This window comes from Jaculus jaculus, chromosome 19 (genome assembly GCF_020740685.1).
Source record: "Jaculus jaculus isolate mJacJac1 chromosome 19, mJacJac1.mat.Y.cur, whole genome shotgun sequence".
NCBI lineage: Eukaryota > Metazoa > Chordata > Mammalia > Rodentia > Dipodidae > Jaculus > Jaculus jaculus.
In genome coordinates, this window is record NC_059120.1 from 30,167,323 (window position 1) to 30,186,587 (window position 19,265).

At 39.8% G+C, this 19,265-nt stretch overlaps 1 protein-coding gene across 2 annotated transcripts in view; it reads right to left on the reverse strand.

Annotated features, from left to right (window-relative positions):
• The window catches only part of Dbt (dihydrolipoamide branched chain transacylase E2), a 61,266-nt gene that overhangs the window by 30,695 nt on the left and 11,306 nt on the right, over nt 1-19,265 (reverse strand). The window contains exons 3-4 of one of the 2 annotated variants that reach the window (XM_004663945.2): nt 17,155-17,230; nt 7,556-7,737 (exon numbers count right to left, since the gene is read on the reverse strand). In XM_004663945.2, the coding sequence (XP_004664002.1) occupies nt 7,556-7,737; nt 17,155-17,230 (258 nt within the window). The remainder of the gene's footprint in view (nt 1-7,555; nt 7,738-17,154; nt 17,231-19,265) is intronic. The other variant, XM_045138797.1, reaches the window with a different exon arrangement.

Below are 19,265 nucleotides of genomic sequence, written 5' to 3' on the forward strand. Positions count from 1 at the left end.
TCTATATCCACAATGAGCTGTTGATCAGAGAGACCTACTAGATCTCCCAAAACAAACAAGACAGACTTATGTCAAAGCACTTGATTACCCACCAGAGGTTACTGCTAAGACCCTACTGCTGAAGACACCAGACAATGTCAGCATGGACCATGGAAAAACCTAGTTGGAATCCAGAGGAGAGCCAGTCCCCAAACAATTAGCCCATCTAATGCTGGAAGGTGCTACATAAGCTACCAGGGCAAGGTGGCCAACATCAATCCAAGCAACTCAAAGTCTAAGAGACTCAGAAGCAAACAACCTGACTTGTGTGATGTTCACAAAAGCACAATATTGGCACACAGCCATGGTGGACTTAGACTGGCTAACAGTGGAAAGGAAACCATATCTGGAACTGGGAAACAAGTCAGAATCAAATCCAGATAATGATTTTGCCTTCCATTGTCAAGCTCCCACTAACCTTCAACTATAAGAGGGTCTATACCCTTTTAATTCTCTCTAAATTAATAATGGTCTTCCCATTTAACTGGTGCTGACTTCATTCTCTGTTGGAGAATGTACTTCTTTTTCTCAGATGGGAGCTGGACCTGAGGAGATAAATGACCCAGTGCACTCCACCCTAGCCCCAGCCTCAGCTGAAACCACAGAGGAATTGGGGAAATGAGCAAGAATGCTGCTTTCTTAGTCCATCTGGTATCAGCACAAGGGTAATAGAGATAGATACTGAGGATACTCAACATCTACCAAACCAGAGATCCAGAGGCTCCTAAGTGCCCATCACTGAAGCAGACTTAAAATGCTCCCAGCATGGCTCAGGAAATTTTGTGGAAGAGGGGGCAGAAAGATTGTTAAAGCCACAAATTGGGACATTTTGCACAGAGACAATGCCTCTCCCCTATAACTGACTGCTGCCCCATAATGCACCACCCTCAATCCCTATAGGGTTGACCTGCATCCCCTACAAGGAAGGCTTCTTCAGAAAAGGGGCAAGGAGGAAGGAAAGGATGGTACCAACATGTATTGCTCACATACTAAATATGTCCATATCTAATAAAAGAAACAAGAAACAAAATTCCCCTAAGGCAAAGAAAGGGGAGCCACCGAAAAGTTTTCATTGGACACACTACTGTATGTCAAATGAACTACTGTATGTCAACATGAACACACTACTATATGACCAATACCACATGACACGAACATACTACTATATGTCCAATACCATATAACAAGACCATATTACTGTGTGTCAAATACCACACAACAAGAACATACTACTAGATGTCAAATATCACCCAACATGAACAAGCTACTGTATGTCAAACCACATGGCATGAACATGTCAAATGCCACCCAACATGAACATGTTACTCTAGGTCCAATACCACATGAACATGCTATTATATGTCAGCTACTACATGATATGAACATGCCACTGTATGTCAAATACCACCCAACATGGACACACTATTTTATGTAAAACACCACAACACAAACATGCTACTGCATGTCAAATACCATACAACACATACAATATCTTCACTGAATCTTCAACTAAGACAGGCATAGTATTTTCATTTTCCAGACATAAACATAAGGACTGAGGAAGAAAGGGATTGGTATATGCATGATCACATAACTCTTAAATCAAAGAGCTGACATTCAATCCTATTACTGAATCAGTCTGTGTTATTTCTACTAGGCTGTAGTTCTAATAACTTTTCTTTCAGGTCAAAGTAAACAGGACACAACTCCTGTTGTTCAAGATGCAATTTTGTTCACCTTTCAGAATCCCTTTTTATTCTCCATTTCCAAGTTCTTGGAAAGACTAGCAAGAAAAATTAGCTTAGAAACTAAGATTTAAAGGCAAATCCAAGTATTAACCAAGTGTATCATACATCAAGATTACTATATTATTTCTAAAAAATTAAATAATTTATTGCCATTCACCTTCCTGGAAGATAATTTATGATCTATCACCTATTTCCTGTTGCCTTTAAGAATAATTTACGCATAAATATGAGTGATATAGAAGACTATCTTTTTTTTTTTTTGGAGGTAGGGTCTCATTTTAGCCCAGGCTGGCCTTGAACTCAAGGTGATCCTCCTACCGCAGCCTCACAAGTGCTGCGATTTAAGTATAAACCACCATGTCCAGCTGATAAAGCAAATCTGTGAGAAGTCCCTTGTATACTGAGAATGTGGAAACTGTATATATGAAAGGCCAACTGAGTATACTTTTATATATCATAGATACAAGCTGGCATGCATGAGTTCAGTCAGCTCTTTTCAGGTAAGTGTGAATGGTCAAAGCACTCACAGGTATCACTTGGGAAGTTATACATACTTTCCCTCATCAAAACCAATATGACACTCCAGCCATGAAAAGCAGACTATGACCATGTTGCCAAGACATGACCAGAATACCATTAGCATTGAAAGACAGGATTTGGTTACTGGTACTTCTACTAAGGTATCTGCACATGACTCAGTCCCACCTACACAGAAGCTTAACACAAGAGTATTATATGAGACCAAAAGTTGGAGACTAGCTTAAGAAACATAGAAAGACCCCATTTCAAACAGAGTCTAGCCTGGTCACCCTTAGCACTCAGATCGAGATAGAAGGATTACTGTGAGTTTGAGGCTAGCCTGGGGCTACAGAGTGAGTTCCAGGTCAGCCTGTGCTAGTGTGACACATTACCTTAAAAAAAGTCTGATAGCCTTTAGTCCCAAAATTGGGAAGGCTGAGATAGGAAGATCCGTATGAGTTTAAAGCCAGACTGAGGCTACAGTGAGTTCCAGGTCAACCTGGGCTAGAGACCCTGGCTTGTAAGAGAAGAGTGGTCTTGAGCTCATATAACTTTTGTGATTATGGTTTTATGCTATAATTATCTTTCACATACAAAATACAATATAATTTATACTACTAAAGGGCTTCGTGTGAGGTAATTTTTAATTCACAGCATTTTTTGGTTTTATTATACTACAATGAGGAAAAATACAAACAAATTTGACACTGTAAATTTTGGTTTAAGATAAGGTACAATACTAAGATTTTACATTTCCACAATTACAGTGATACAAATTTCTATCAGTAAACACAATCTACTGTTCTATCAGCCTGTTTATTTGATATATAGGCTTATATGTCAGTTTATTCATACTGCAAAAAATTATAATAAAACTACACATGCCAATCCTGAGCCAATAATACATAAATAATGCAGGAGGTATCACTGTACCTGACTCCAAGCTGCATTACAGAGCCAAGGTAACAGAAATACACATGTAGATTAATGGAACAGAACAGATACAATCCTACTCATCTACAGCTACCTGATTTTTGACAAAAATAACAAACATACTCATTGGAGATAATACAACTGCTTTTGCTCTTTAATTAATTAATTTATTTTTGAGGTAAGGTCTCACTCTTCTAGCCTCTCACTCTACAGGCTGACCTGGAACTCACTCTGTAGTTCTAGGCTGGCCTTGAACTCATAGCAATCCTCTATCTCTGCCTCCTGAATGCTGGTATTAAAGGCATGTGCCACCATGCCTGGCAAAATAGTTTCTTTAGCATATGGTTCTGGGAAAACTGGATATCCACATGCAGAAGAATAAAACTAGATACTTATCTCTCACCCTGCACAAAAATCAACTCCAAATGGATTAAAGCTATTGACCTGAGGTCTGAAACTCTGGAACTGACAGTGCAAAATGTAGGGAAAGCACTTCAAGATATTGGAATTGGTAAGGACTATCTGAATAGATTGAAAAAAGTGAAGTATAGACTTCACACACAGATAGCTAGAAAAATTAAGTGTTACCATCATTTGAAATAGTTAACACAGCTTCTTAACTTGGAGGACCTACAAAGGAAATGATTAAGCATTTATTCTATCTCTGCAGCAATTGTATTTCAGAGTAACTCAAAGCACCAGTGGATAAGGGGGAAATTCCATGTCACAAAATATTTCTATACTATAGCATTAAAGGGAGGAGAAAACACAAAATTATCCATCTGTACCACTAACAATTGTTGATTCAGGAAAGACTTTCAAATCGTATTAGAAACTAGTTCCACTTTGTAAATTACATCGTATAAGTGGCCCTCAGTGTACAAGGGGAAACCACAGCAGTTTAATGGAGGAGTATTCTTACCTAACTCAGCATGTCAACTTAATGCGACAATGGCAGGTCATAAGATGTTGTGTGTGAACTGACCTGAAGCAGTATGAAATATATGAACCCATCCAAGAAGCATTCTAAGATAAAATATTAACCTTACTTTCAGCTTATAGGAAATGTAAGGGCTAGAGAACATGGATTTCAAATTATTTAATCTTATATTAATTATAAGCACTCAAATGCCCATATTTAAATGTATCCTCAAAAATGTTTACCAATATAAAAAAGGAAAATGCTGGGCATGGTGGTACATGGCTTTAATCCCAGCACTCAGATCAAGGTAGGAGGATCACAGTGTGTTTGAGGGCAGCCTGAAACTATGCAAAATAAGTATCATCATGAAGGAATAGAGAATGAGAGTAAAAGACAATTAAGGGATGTAATAAGCAAGTGAAATGCACTGGGTCCTAGCTTGAATAAAATGACTTAAATTTCAAGGCTATGTGTGGCAAGTGGGGAAACCAAAATATCTACTACCTGGAAACCAAGCAAAATACAAAGCATTGCCATGAAGACATACAGCTCCTGAGCCAAGCAAACAGACAACAGACTATACACTATCTAGATAAAAATTATACATGTGAGCTGGGTGTGGAAGTATATGTCTTTAATCCCAGCACTTGGGAGGCCTAAGTAGGAGGATCACTGAGAATTCAAGGCCAGCCTGAGACTACATAGTGAATTCTAGGTCAGACTGGGCTAGAGTGGGACCCTACCTCAACTCCCAGCCCCCTAAACAAATTATCCATGAGTATGTATGTCTTAGAAAATGTCTAAAATGATACAAATTTATGTACTAATTGTGACTTATGATTATAGGAATATATATTTTTTATTTTATTTTCTATGTTTTATTTTATTTTTATTTATTTTATTTTTATTTATTTACTTGAGAGAAAGAGAAAGACACAGATAGAGAGAATGGGTGCACCAGGGCCTCCAGTCAGTGCAAACAAACTCCAGATGCATGTGCCATCTTATGTGGGTCCCAGAGAATCAAACCTAGGTCTTTGGCTTTGCAGGTAAGTGCCATGCTAAGCCATCTCTCTAGTCTAGCCCCATTTTCTATATTTTATAACTTTCTACAACATCCCACTTTATAGTAAAAAAAAAGATTAAGTGAAAAAGAAAGCCTACAATAAGACAACTCCTACGTAATAGAAGCAACATCACGGTGAAAAATAATTTTTTGGTATCAGAGCATCTACATTCTAAACTGTACTGTGTTGGTGATTGTGAGTGCCACTGTAGTGGCACAGTGTTTGCCTAGCATGTGACAGACCACAGGTTAAACTCTCACAACTGTACATAGGTAAATAAATAAATAAGTTGACCCTGTCACTGACTATTGGGGAAACTGCTAAAATATTCTGGTTGAGTCCATTTCTTTATCTGTTAAGTAGAAAAAGACTAGCAAAATTATAGATCTAGGGCTGGGAAATGTCTCAGTGGTTTGCAGTTAAATTGCAAAGCCTGACGGCCTGGGTTTAATTCTCCAGTACCATTTAAAGCCAGATGTACAAAGTGGTACATGTGTCTGAAGTTCATTTGCAGTGGCAAGAGGCCCTGGTATACCCTTTTTCTCTCTGTCTCTGTCTCTCTACATATAAGTAAAAATGTTTTAAAAAATAGGTCTAAAATATTTCATAAATTCTAATGCAGGCTGGAGTGATGGCTCAGCAGTTAAAGGGCCTTGCTTATAAATTCTGATGGCCCCAGGTTCAACTCCCCAGTACCCGTGTAAAGCCAGATGCACAAAGTGAAACATGCACCTGGAGTTCATTTGCAGTAGCAGAAGGCCCTGACACACCCACCTGCTCTCAGTTTCTCTCAAATAAATATATAAACATACTTCTTTTTGAATTCGAAAATCTAATTTTGGGGAAAAATGATTATTAGTTATATTATTATTATTATACAGATTATATAGAATTAAGAGTCATCCAACACTCGTTCAAATATTCCTTCCAGATTTCTGAAGTAGACCATTAAATATCTGTCCAGCACTTTCCAGATAGAATGTAGGCTTATGATTTTCAGTGCAGAACTTACTGTTTCACCAGCCTGTTATCAAAGCTGTTTCTCAGAGGATGAGCTTGTGAATTTCTGTGGTGGAGTCAGCTGTCCCCAAAGAGTGTGACCACTGTGTTAGTTTTCCTCTGGAACAGTCTCATACTGAATTCCCTTTCATCAGAATATCTACTGCCCATAAATATCATGGCTGCTACTACTTCTGAATACTGTTATCTTCACTTTCATTGACCTTCCTTTTTCCCCCTACCTCTCCTAAAGGTATTTATCTTTTATATATATATATACATACATATATATATATGTATGTATGTATGTATATACACACACACACATATATATATATATATATATAAATACACACACACACACACACACACATATATACACACATACATATATGGACATATATATGTATATATGTTTTATATATATAATAAGAATATATTATATATATATAATTCTATCACCAATGAAAATACCCACATACATTATGCAAAATACATTAATATAAACACATATATCTATATGAATGAGTGGTGGACTGGTTTGGGTACACTGTGCTTGGAGACCTGGTCCTCAGGGTGGCAAAACTGAGAAGTGCTATGAAACCATTAATGGGAGGGTGGGGCCTGAAGAGGCCTGAGGATGTTGGGGTGTTTTCTCAGCAGGCAGCTCTGCAGCCCTTGTGTTCCTTCCCTCTGCTCTGGCTCCTACATATGACTGCTTTCTCCTACACGTGCTTTCGCCATGGGGTGACACCACTGGTCGTCCAGGCCAAACAAAGGTACCAGATGTGGACATACTTTTACTCTCTAGTCCTCTCATGTTAGATTTAGTCTTTCTGTACTCTAATTTTTGTTCTTAGTAACCAATATTCAGGACCTGAATCTGAAATTACCCAAAGAGCTTGCAATATTTTTGAACACTGAAGTGTCTAGAAGGCAGGCATCCACGTAAATGAAATCTTATTGTACTTTTAACATGCTGTCTGATCAAAAGATAATCATGTGTCACAGACAATCTTTTCTGTTTCCGTAATTGTCTTCTAAACCCCAACTCAGATCTTGTAAGTTCTTAACAAGAACAACAAAAAAATCACTTTTTCCCCCCTGGTTTTTCAAAGTAGGGTTTTGCTCTAGCCCAGGCTGACCTGGAATTCATTCTGTAGTCTCAGGGTGGCCTCAAATCCACAATGATCCTGCCTCTGTCACACAAGTACTGGGATTACAGGTCTGTGCCACCATGTCTGGCAAGGACCACTTTCTATTGGGAGCCAATGACAAATGGACAACAGTGATAAATTTGGCAAAACAGATGAACACATTTATAATACCTTTTAAAGCTTCTGTTTCTATGTCTACTAATGGCTTCCCCACATAGGCAATATCGTCTAGATTATAATAAAGTTTTTTAATGACTCCATCATAACGACTAGTGATGGTAACAGAAGCTTTATCACTTTGAACTTCACAGATGCTATCAAACTGAGACACGGTGTCACCTTCTTTTACATACCTGAAAGAAAAAGACAGGAGACACTTTACACAAGCAATCATGATTGGATGCCATTCTACATGTCTAAACACAATACTTAGTTACACTGGACTCATGTTACCAGCATATCTTCTTAGATGATATGCCAATAAGTATTTCAGAGATGAAAATAGCTTTAATATATTGCTAATAAATGGTAAACTATACAAAAAATATTTTTATTTATTTATTTGCAAGGAGAGAGAGAGAGAGAGAGAAGGTAAGTATGGACATGCTAAGGTCTTTTGCCACTGCAAACAAACTCCAGATCCATGAGTCTCTTTGTGTATCTGGCTTTACATGGGTAGTCATCCCTGAGCTATCTCTCCAATGATAAACTTTAAAAATTATTCCTACCTCTAAAGATTGAATAACACATTCAAGTTTTCTATTTGATTCAGTTTTTGGTAAAAAGAAGCCCTCCAAATGTTATCTTTAAAGTGACATTTCCTTTTGTTGTCTAATACTATGAGCATTCCTCCCCTTCCACCTTGTGTGTGTGTGGTGTATTATTAGAACATCCATAACTGGAAAAATCTAAAATCTGAAGTGTTTTTAGGATTTTGGAAGCTCAACTGACAAAGCCTATAATATTCGAAATCTAAAAATTCCCAAATGAAGCCAAGCTTGGTGGCACATGCTTTTAATCCCAGCACTAAGGAGGCAGTGGTAGAAGGATCAATGTGAGTTCCAGGTCAGTCTGGGCTAGACAGAGACCCTACCTTGAACAAGACAAAAAAGAAAACTAAACAACAAAAATCCCAACTCTCCAAGATGAGCAGTAATTTTTCTCCTGAACATTTCAGATCAAGGATACTCAACTTTTCTTTCTTTCCTTCCCTCTTTCTTTCTCTATTTCTTTCTTTCTTCCTTCCTCCTTTCCTTTCCTCTTTCTTTCCTTCCCTCCTTCTCTCTCTCTCTTTCTTTCTTTTTGAAGCAGGGTCTCACAGGCTGACCAGGAACTCACTCTATATATAGCATAGTCTGGCCTTGAACTGATGGTGATCTTCCTACCTTAGTCTCCTAAGTGCCTGAGTGCTAGGATTAAAGATGACTGCTACCATGCCCAGCTTGCTTGCAAAGCCTAATAGCCCAGGCTCAATTCCTCAGTACCCATGTAAAGCCAGACATACATATAAAACGGTGCATGCATCTGAAGTTCATTTGCCATGACATGAGGCCCTGGCATGCCAATACTGTCTCTCTCTCTCTCTCACACATACACAGATATATTGTGTTTTTTTTTCCAAGGTAGGGTCTCACTATAGCTGAAGCTGACCTGCAGTTCACTATGTAGTCTCAGGGTGGCCTCGAACTGACTGACCCTCCTATCTCTGCCTCCCAAGTGCTGGGATTAAAGGTGTGTGCCCTCGAACCTGAAGTAAAAATATTTTTAAGACAATAAGCCTTCAATATACATCATTTGTAATTTTATGAATTTCCTTCCTGTCCTTCCTTCCTGTGCTTCTGAGATAGGGTCTCCCTCTAGCTCAGGCTGACCAGAAATTCGCTGTGTCATCTCACGCTGGCCTTGAATTCATGGCACTCCTCCTATCTCTGCCTCCCTAGTGCTGGGATTATACATTTTTGTAAACAGTTTGGGGGTGGTAGCACATACCTTTAATCCTAGTACTTGCAAGGCTGAGGTAGAAGGATAACCATGAGTTCAAGCCAGCCTGGGCTACAGAGTGAGTTTGAGGTAGGTTAGTCTACTGTGAGACCCTGCTTTAAAAAAAAAAAAAAACAAAAAAAAACAAGCTTCCCTCCCTCCAGAAGTCAAAGAATGTTTACAAAAACGTAGAAAAGTGGTTATATCTTTGTTGTTGTTGTTGTGTTGAGGTACGGTTTTACTCTAGCATGGAATTTACCAGTCTCAGGGTGGCCTCCGACTCACAGTGATCCTTCTACCACTGCTTTCCAGGTGCTGGGATTAAAGGTATGCTCCAGTCCACCATACCTGGCTAAAAGATAGCTATATCTTTTTTTTTATTTTATTTTTTGGTTTATTTTTATTTATTTATTTGAGAGCGACAGACAGAGAACGAGGCAGACAGAGAGAGAGAATGGGCACACCAGGGCTTCCAGCCACTGCAGACGAATTCCAGATGTGTGCGCCCCCTTGTACATCTGGATAATGTGGGTCCTGGGGAACCGAGCCTCGAACTGGGGTCCTTAGGCTTCACAGGCAAGCGCTTAACTGCTAAGCCATTTCTCCAGCCCAAAGATAGCTATATCTTATTAAAAATAGTAAGCTGGGGGCTGGAGAGATGGTTTAGCACTTAAGACTCTTGGCTTTGAAGTCTAAGATCTCATGTTCAATTCTCCAGGTTCCATGTAAGCCAGACACATAGTGACACAAGCATGCAAAGTCATACATGCGCACAAGGGGGACATACACGTCTGGGGTTCGACTGCAGTGGCTGGAGGACCTGGCATGTCAATTTCCTCTTTCTTTCTCACTCTCTTTCTCACTTTCTCTTGCATTAAGAAAAAAAAAAAAACGGTCAAGTCTGTTGGGCTTGCCTCAAAAGAGAAAAAAGTTGGAATTAAAAAATATATATATTTTACAGAAGGAGAACATGGGGGAGAACAAGCCTACATCAGTATATCAGTAACAGAGAGCCGGCTGCCCATCAGGAGATGGTCACCTCCACCTCATCTGCCCAAGCCCAGAAGTCATTACAGGGGAAGTAGTGACAGGAATTCTGCTTTCATGGTAAGCTTGGAAACCAGTTCCAGGGAAATAGTGACAGATCCTATGGTCACTGAAACCTCATCAAAACAAAGATGTAGAATCTACAGAGAAACTACACCAAATCAGGTCTCTGTCGTGTCCACCAAGGCTCAGGGAGCATCATGGAAGGGAGGTGGAAAGACTGTAAGAGCCCCAAGGTAGGTGGGAATAGCCTGAGACACCACATTTCCCATTGTTGCAGAGACTGACTAAGACCTCTCGATCCCCACAATGAATACCAATGAGCCCCCTGAAGAACTGCAACAGAATTGGGGTAGAGGAAAGGGGTTCTACATGTGCAACCTTAAAAAAAAATCAATCAATTCATTTTTTTTTTTTTTTACTTGCTTACAAGAGACAGAGAGAGAGAGAGAGAGAGAGGGGGAGAGAGAGAGAAATATCAGTGCTCTAAGACCTCATGCTGCTGTAAATGAACTCCAGACACATGAGCCACTTTGCGCTTCCAGCTTTATGTGAGTACTGGGGAACTGAGCTGGGGCTGACAGGCTCTGCAAGCAAATGCCGTTAACCTCTGAGCCATCTCTCCAGCCCCAGTAAGTTAGTTAAATTGTTAACAGTTAAGTTGCCTAGTCACGTTTTCTTCTAACTCTGCTGTGACCTTGAGGAGCAGTAGCCACGCAGGAGGGCTTGGAACTCACCTCCAGAGAACTCTCCACTCCTGCCTTGTCTGACAGCTCTAGGAAAAGCTGCATTCAAAGGTTTCTCTTACTGGAGTTGGAAATACAACTCAAGGCCTATTCTTTGGGTGTTTGCTAAAACTGCCATTTTGGCTGGAACAGAATAGAAGCTGAAGCGAGGGCACAGCCAAGAATTTCATAAAGAACACATGGGGAATGAGATGTCAACACACAGGGCCTTTTTAAAGCTCTGACGTACTCTAAGGAATATGAGAAGTCATGTGAGTGTGCAGGGATATGTACCTGCTCAAGGAATACCTTCAAGGGCCCTAATCCACCTGTCACCTCTGGTTGACCCTTAGGCATTGGGAAAACAGGAAATAGAGGCTGAACAGACCAGAAATTGCTAGAGGGCTGAGGGTATGTTTAATGCTCACACAGATCCTTGGCAAAGGAGTGAAGACTGATGGGGAAATCTCTGCCTAATCATTAGGGGTTCACGAGGCTAACAGACATCAGTGGTAGGGGTTAAAAGCAGATTTGACAAAATCACTGCTACCTCCTCCAAACCAAGAGCAACAACAAAACTCCTGGGGAAAAGCCAGGAGTACTCAGGAAACTGAGGCTGGAGGATTACTGCAAGTTTGAGGCTACAGAGTGCGACTCTATTTCAAACAGAACAAAAGGCACTGGAAGCCAGGCAGAGTGGCTCATGCCTTTCATCCTAGCACTTGGTAGACAGAGTCCAAGGCCAATATGGGACTACATAATGAATTCCAGGTCAGGCTGGGCTAGAGTGAGACCCTATTTCCAAAAACAAGTGTGGATGGGGGAGGCTGAAGGATGGGTCAACAGTTAAATGCAGTTGCTTAGAAGCCTACCAGCCAAAGTTCAGTTCCCCAGGACCCATATAAAGTCAGAAGCACAAAATGGTGCATGCATCTGGAGTTCCTATTCAGGAGCAGAAGGCCTGGCACACCCATTCTCTCTCCCTGGGAAGGTATGGGATTTGACTTCCAGATTTTCCATATTAGAAAGTTCAGTTTTCAGTAGCTGGGCATGGTGGTGCACATCTTTAATCCCAGCACTCGAGAGGTAGAGGTAGGAGGATTGACGTGAGTTCGAGGTCACCCTGAGACTACATAGTGAATTCCAGGAGAGCCTGAGCTAAAGTGAAACCCTATCTTGAAAAAAGAAACAAACAACCAAATAAAATAGTTGAGTTTTCATCCAAAAAGTAAGAGACATAAAAAGAAATTGAAAACTGTGGCTCATACATAGAAAAAATGAGTAAAAAATTCATCCTCAAGAAATTCTCTATGTTGGATTTACTATACAAAAAGCTTAAGTCAAAAATGAAAAGTTTCAAGGCATGCTGGCACACACCTTTAATCTCAGCACTTTGGAGACAGAGGTAGGAAAATTGCTGTGAGATAGAGGCCAGCTTGGGACTACAGAGTGAGTATAGGTCAGGCTGGGCTAAAGTGAAACCCTACTTTACAAAAATAAATAAATAATAAGTTAGTGGGCTGGGAAGATGGCTAATGGTTAAAGTGACTTTCTTTTTTATTTTATTTTTTCTCAATTTTATTAAATAAAGTGACTTTCTTGCAAAGACTGCTGACATGAGTTCAATTCTCCAGCCACTATGTCAAGCTGAAGAGGCATTTGTTTGCAGCAGCAAAAGACTTTGGTGTGCCCTCTCCCCCCACCCATGTGCACATAAGACAGTCCAACTATGAATTTTCCAGTCTGAGGAATGAAGAAAAACTGGACACAACCTTGGAGACCTGTGAGACAATGTCATCAAGCATGCCAGTATATACACACTGGCAGGGTGGAGAAATGCCTCAGTGATTAAAGATCTTTGATTTCAGAGCCTGATGGCCTGATTTTGATTCTTCAGCACCCATGGAAAATGCTAGATACAAAAAGTGATGCATGTGTCTGGAGTTTATTTGCACTGACTGGACAATCTGGTGCACCTATCCTCTCTTAAATAAATCACACACACACACACACACACACAGGCTCAGGAGGAGGGCAAAATAGACATAAAGAATGGCAGAGAGTAGCTGCCAACACCTGTAACCTAGAATGTGGAAGATTAAGGCAAGAGTTTAAAGTCAGCTTAGGATGCCTATCTCAAAACAACAAAAAATTCAAAAGTTAAAGAAAGAATGGGGCTGAGGAGATGGCTGGGTGTTAAGAGTGCTTGAATGCCTGGGAGGGGCTAAGAACACCCAAATTCGATTCCCCAGGACCCACAAAGGTGGGTAGACACACACATATCTGAAACTCTAGTCCATGGTGGATGAAGATAGAATTGCTGGGGCTCACTAACCAGAAAACAGCAGCTCTGGGTTGAGAAAGAGACCCTTCCTCAAGGTGTATGCAGATAAGCAACAGAAAAGGGCCCCTGAAGTTCCCTTCTGGTCTTGACACATACAAACTCATCTGTACACATATGCATACATGACATACAATCCACGGCACATACTGTTGCAGTCAGGAGGTTCTCACAGCTGGTAGAAATCACCTGACCAAGAGCAGCTTGTGGAAAAAAGAGGTTTATTTTGGCTTACAAGCTCAAGGGGGAAGCTCCACGATGGCAGGAGCAGAGGATGGACATCATTCCCTGGCCAACATAAGGTGGACAATAGCAACAAGAGAGTATGCCAAACACTGGTATGGGGAAATTGGCTATAACACCCATAAGCCTGCCCCCAACAATACACTCCCTCCAGGAGGCATTAATTCCCAAATCTCTACTAGCTGGGGAACTCAACATTCAGAGTACCCAAGTTTATGGGGGACACCTGGATCAAACCACCACACATACTACACACACAACCACCCACCTATACAATATAGTAAGAATGACCCAAACTTCCTAAATGATGCAAGATGTTAAGCCAATTCCAAGGAACCTCATCAGTTGTAAGGGATGGTTTCTCATCAGAAAACATGAAGGCAGAAGACAAATAAATTGCACATTCAATGTGAGAAAGGAAAGGACTGTAAGTCACAAATCTTATGTTCAGCAAAACTATTCTTGATAAATGAAGGAAAAGTTAATACATTCCCAGATAGACTAAAACAAATAAAATTAGTTACTGGCACACTTACCCTGCAAGACATATTAAGACTCCTTCAGGCTGAAATGAAAGACAATGACAATAACTCAAATCCACATGAAGAAAGAGGAGTAGTAAAGGTAAGTATATAGTTAAATTCAAAAGAGGACTGAAACTATACTAGAAATAGCTGCTTGATACAAAAGAAGGCAGTGATGGAAAAACACAGGAACCAAAACACAACATCTACAAAATGAAGATTAAAATGGAAAACAAAAATTCTATCTTATTAATAACTACATTAAATATAAATAGTGTAAAAATCTCCAGTAAAAAAGTAAACAGAATGGAATTGTCTAAATGATCCAACTATATGAATCTCTCTCTGTCTTATTGAGGTCCACTATGTAGGCCAGGTTATCCTCAGATTTGTGGCATTCCTGTCTCAGCCTCCTGAGTGCTAGGATTACAACAGGTATTTGCCATCATGCCTAACTAAGATACACCTTTGTATATTCTTTTCAAAGTAAAAAGAATTAAAATTGAGGGAAAAAATAAAAATATGTTGACTGAAAATGAAAGGCCTTTACTCCCAGCACTCAAGAGGCAGAGATAGAAGAAGGCCAGCCTGAAACTAAACAATGAATTCCAGGTCAGTCTGGGCTAGAGCAAGACCCTACCCCAAAAGACAAACAACAATAAAAGAATAGGAAAAAGGTAGAGTATGCAAACAAGAATGAAAAGGGAAATTGGATTAATTATAATGTCAGGCAAAATAGATAGTAAGATAACAACACTTGTAGTATCAAAATTTTTATGTTGGAATTTTGTCAAATGTTTTTGAAATTCAAGTGTTTTCCTACTTTACTTAAACACTGACTCTCACAAATTCTAAAAATAAATGAAATTATGCTGCCATAAATTATACTTCTTTGCATATTCAAATTTCTATTCTCAGATTCCATTCTATAAGAAAATCTATTTTTTTTTACCACTTTTTCAAGTACAACACAATACATATATATTTTTTCCTTGACTTATTTATATATACTAAGTTAGAGAAGTTAGAATATACACAGGGCTAAAGAGATGGCTCAGCAGCTAAAGGTACTTGCATGTATAGCCTGCTGGCCCAGAGTTCAATTCCCTAGTTCCCACATAAAGCCAGATGCACAAAGTAGTACATGCATCTGGAGTTTGTTTTCAGTGGTAAAAGGCTGTGGCATGCCCATTTTCTCTCCCTCTCTCTTCCCATAAATAAATAAATTAATTAAAAAGAAATGTATATAGTCTTTTGGAGATCTTAAAGGCATTACCTGCATAAAACATTCTTTGGTCATTTCTACAACTACTGTTAAGTTCTGACAACCAATGATGTTACCCTCCCTTTACACCTAAGAGAAAGTCAGTAGGAAACAGGTGTCACATGGAAGGCAGCTAATAGGTTTCAAAGTTAGTGTCCTCTATTTTGGAGTTCACTGTCTCACAATTCTGTAATGCAATCACAGATAACTGCAAAGAACGACTGTGTTACTAAAGTCTTCTTCTGCTTACATAGCTGTTGTGGTAAGTAGAGAAGTAGAATATTCACTCAATTAGATTCTTTTATAAAACATTATTTATTTATGACAGAGAGATAGACAAAGAGAGAGAAGGAGAGGGAGAGAGATGGGTGTGCCAGATACTCTAGCCATTGCAAATGAACTCCAGATGCATGCACCACCTTGTGCACCTGGCTTACATGGGTACTGGAGAATCAAACCTGGGTTCTTAGGCTTCACAGGTAAGTGCCTTAACTGCTAAGCTATTTCTCCAGCTCTTATTATAAAATATCTTAAAAACATTTTATTTATTTATTTGAGAGAGAAAGAATATGACATGTCAGGACCTCTAGCCACTGCAAACAAACTCCAAATGCATACCTACCTTGTATATCTGCCTTTATGTGGGTACTGGGGAATCGAACTTGAGTCCTTAGGCTTTGCAGGCAAATACCTTAACAGCTGAGCCATTTCTCCAGTGCCTCAATCAGATATTTAAAAGAATCTTTGAGAGCTGGAGAGATGGCTTAGCAGTTACATTATATACATTAAATTCTTCCAAAAAACATGGTGGGCTGGGTATAGCTCAGTGGTAGAGTGTCCAGTAAGTATGCTCAAGGGTTTGATCCTGGTTTTTTTTGCTTTGTTTAGTTTTTTTTAAGACAGGGTCTTACTCTAGCCCAGGCTGACCTGGAACTCACATTGATCCTCTACCTCTGCCTCCCGAGTGCTGGCTTTGGATTTGATTCTTAACTCCTGCCTTACATATATATATGTGTGTGTGTATATATATATATCTGGTTTATATCAACTTATCATCTTTTAGAAATTTATTTCTCTTTGGTTGAACTGAACTAATAGATAGACAACTTTTCAGTCACCTTCTCTGCTGGAACAAAACAGCCACCCAGAACAGCTTAGGGAAGAAAAGAGTCTATTTCAAGATCACAGTTTCAAGGGGAAGTTTTCTTATAGCAGGAAAAGCATGGAAGAGCTCTGGTGTTGCCATAGCAACTGGCAGAAAGCAGCAAGAGTGAGCTGACTACAGCAATGAGGGCTCGGGCTGTACCACTTCAAGGCTTGCCCACAGCATCATATTTCCTCCATCAAAAGTGCCACCTCCATAATTACCACCAGTGGGGACAGAATATGAAGCTCAGTCACAAACACATGAGGCTACAGGGGCCCCTTCACATCCAAACTTCACCATAGAGAGCTAAGGGGTTTTAAAGAGAAACAATAATCACTAATAAATCACCTGAAATAAAATGCTTTGATATATGATGCATTTTACCCTTGTGCCTTCAGAAAGGCACTGTATATGAAGAAACTTATCAATTTAAATTGATCCATACTTATTTATATTCAGATTAGTCTTACATTCACTTAAATTGTTTGTGTTGACTTACCATTCTTTAATGGTTACTTCTCGAATTCCTTCTCCAATGTCTGAGAGTTTGAACTGAACAACCTGTCCTTGCAGAGCTTCAAAGACAAACAAGAAAGGGTCTCATTAAATATGGACATATTTTCTCTTTTAAAATATTTTTATTGTGGCTGAAAAGATGGCTCAGTGGTTAAGGCATTTGCCCATAAAGCCTAACAACCCAAGTTCGATTCCCCAGTACCCACCCACATAAAGCCACATACACAAAGTGGCACATGCACCTAGAGTTTGTTTGTAGCTTCTAGAGGCCCTGGTGTACCCATTTTCTCTGTCTCACAGTGATCCTCCTTCCTCTGCCTCCTAAACTCTGAAATTAAAGGCATGCACCACTATGCCCGGAAAAATAAATTAAAAAAAAAAAAGTTTTGGGGGCTGGAGAGATGGTTCAGTGGCTAAGGTGCTTGCCAGCAAAGCCTAAGGACCCAGGTTCAATTCTCTAGTACCCATGTAAAGACAGATGCATAAGGAAGTGTATGTGCCTGGAGTTCATTTGCAGTGGCTATAGGTCCTGGCGCACCCATTCTCTCTTTTTTTTCTCTCTTCATTAACTAAACAAATAAATGTATAAAATATTTTTGTAAACTGAATAAAAGAGTTTGCATTAAATATAAGAAGCCTTGAAGGCCAGATGTGGCAGTGTGCACCTGCAGTGCCAGCAATTCAAGAGGCAAAGGTGTCAGGGTTGCCTGAGCCTTGGCACTGGAGGCCAGCCTGGGCAACATGGTGAGACCTTGTCAAAAGATGACAGATGGGTAGATATACAAACAGACACATAGATTATAGATAAAGAGAAGGAAGGGAGGAAGGAAGAAAGAGATTTATTTATTTTTTTCAATTTCACATCTTTACCTGGGCATAGTGGCACACACCTTTAATCCCAGCACTTGAGAGGCAGAGGTAAGAGGACTGGTAAGTTTGATGCCAGACTGAGACTCCAGAGGTCAGCCTGGGCTAGAGTGAGACCCTATTAAAAAATTAATTTCACATCTTAAAAAAATTTTTAATTTATATGCAAGCAGAAAGATAGAGAGGAGACAGAGAAAAGAGGCCTCTAGCTACTGAAATGAACTCCAGATGGCTGCAAACAAACTCCAGATGCATGTGCCACTTTGTGCATGGGTACTGGGGAATCGAACTGAGGGTGTTAGGCTTTGCAGGTAAATGTCTTAACAGGTGAGCCATCTCTCCAGCCCCAATTTTACATCTTTACATCAATAAGCAATTCTACTTTCATGATTTTTTTTTCTCATAGGAAGTAACTGGAAAATTACATAAAGATTTTTGCTTCACAATACCTTCTGTAAGGTTAGAATGAAAACCTGGAATCAATTTATATAATCAAAAGGTTATGAGTAAATACATAGTGGCACCTCTGTACACAGTAATACTGTACAAGGAATAACAAGAACTTATAAATATGATCGCACATAGCACAAGTATAGCCACATATGGCTGAAGATAGGGTATGAAGCATGCATTCCATGTTAAGGTATCTGAACTTTATCCTAAAAAAGAAGCCATCAAAAGCCAGTGGTAAATCAATATGGTCACATAATCTTTGTAGCTAGTCCTGTCAAGAAGCAGAGTCTGGGCTGGGAATGTGGTCCACTAGGTAGACTGATTGTTTAATGTGCACAAAATGCTGAGTTTGATCCCCAGTACTGAATAAACTGGGCATGCTGGTACACGCCTGTATTCCAAACACATGACACAGAAGCAGGAGGTTCTAAGTTCAAGGTCATTCTCAGCTACATAATGAGTCTGGGGCCAGCCTGGTCTATAAAAAAGAGAGAGAGAGAGAGAGAGAGAGAGGTAGAAGGCTGGAGAGTGGGCTTAGTGGGAAAGGTGTTTGCCTGGGAAGCCTAAAAACCCAGGTTCAATTTCCCAGGACCCACATGAGCCAGATGCACAAGGTGGTGCATGCATCTGTAGTTCGTTTGCAGTGGCTGGAAGCCCTGGGACACCCATTCTCTCTTTCAAAGAACTAAATAAAATACATTAAAGGGATGGAGAGATGGCTTAGAGGTTATGTGCTTGCCTGTGAAGCCTAAGGATCCTAGTTTGAGGCTCCAT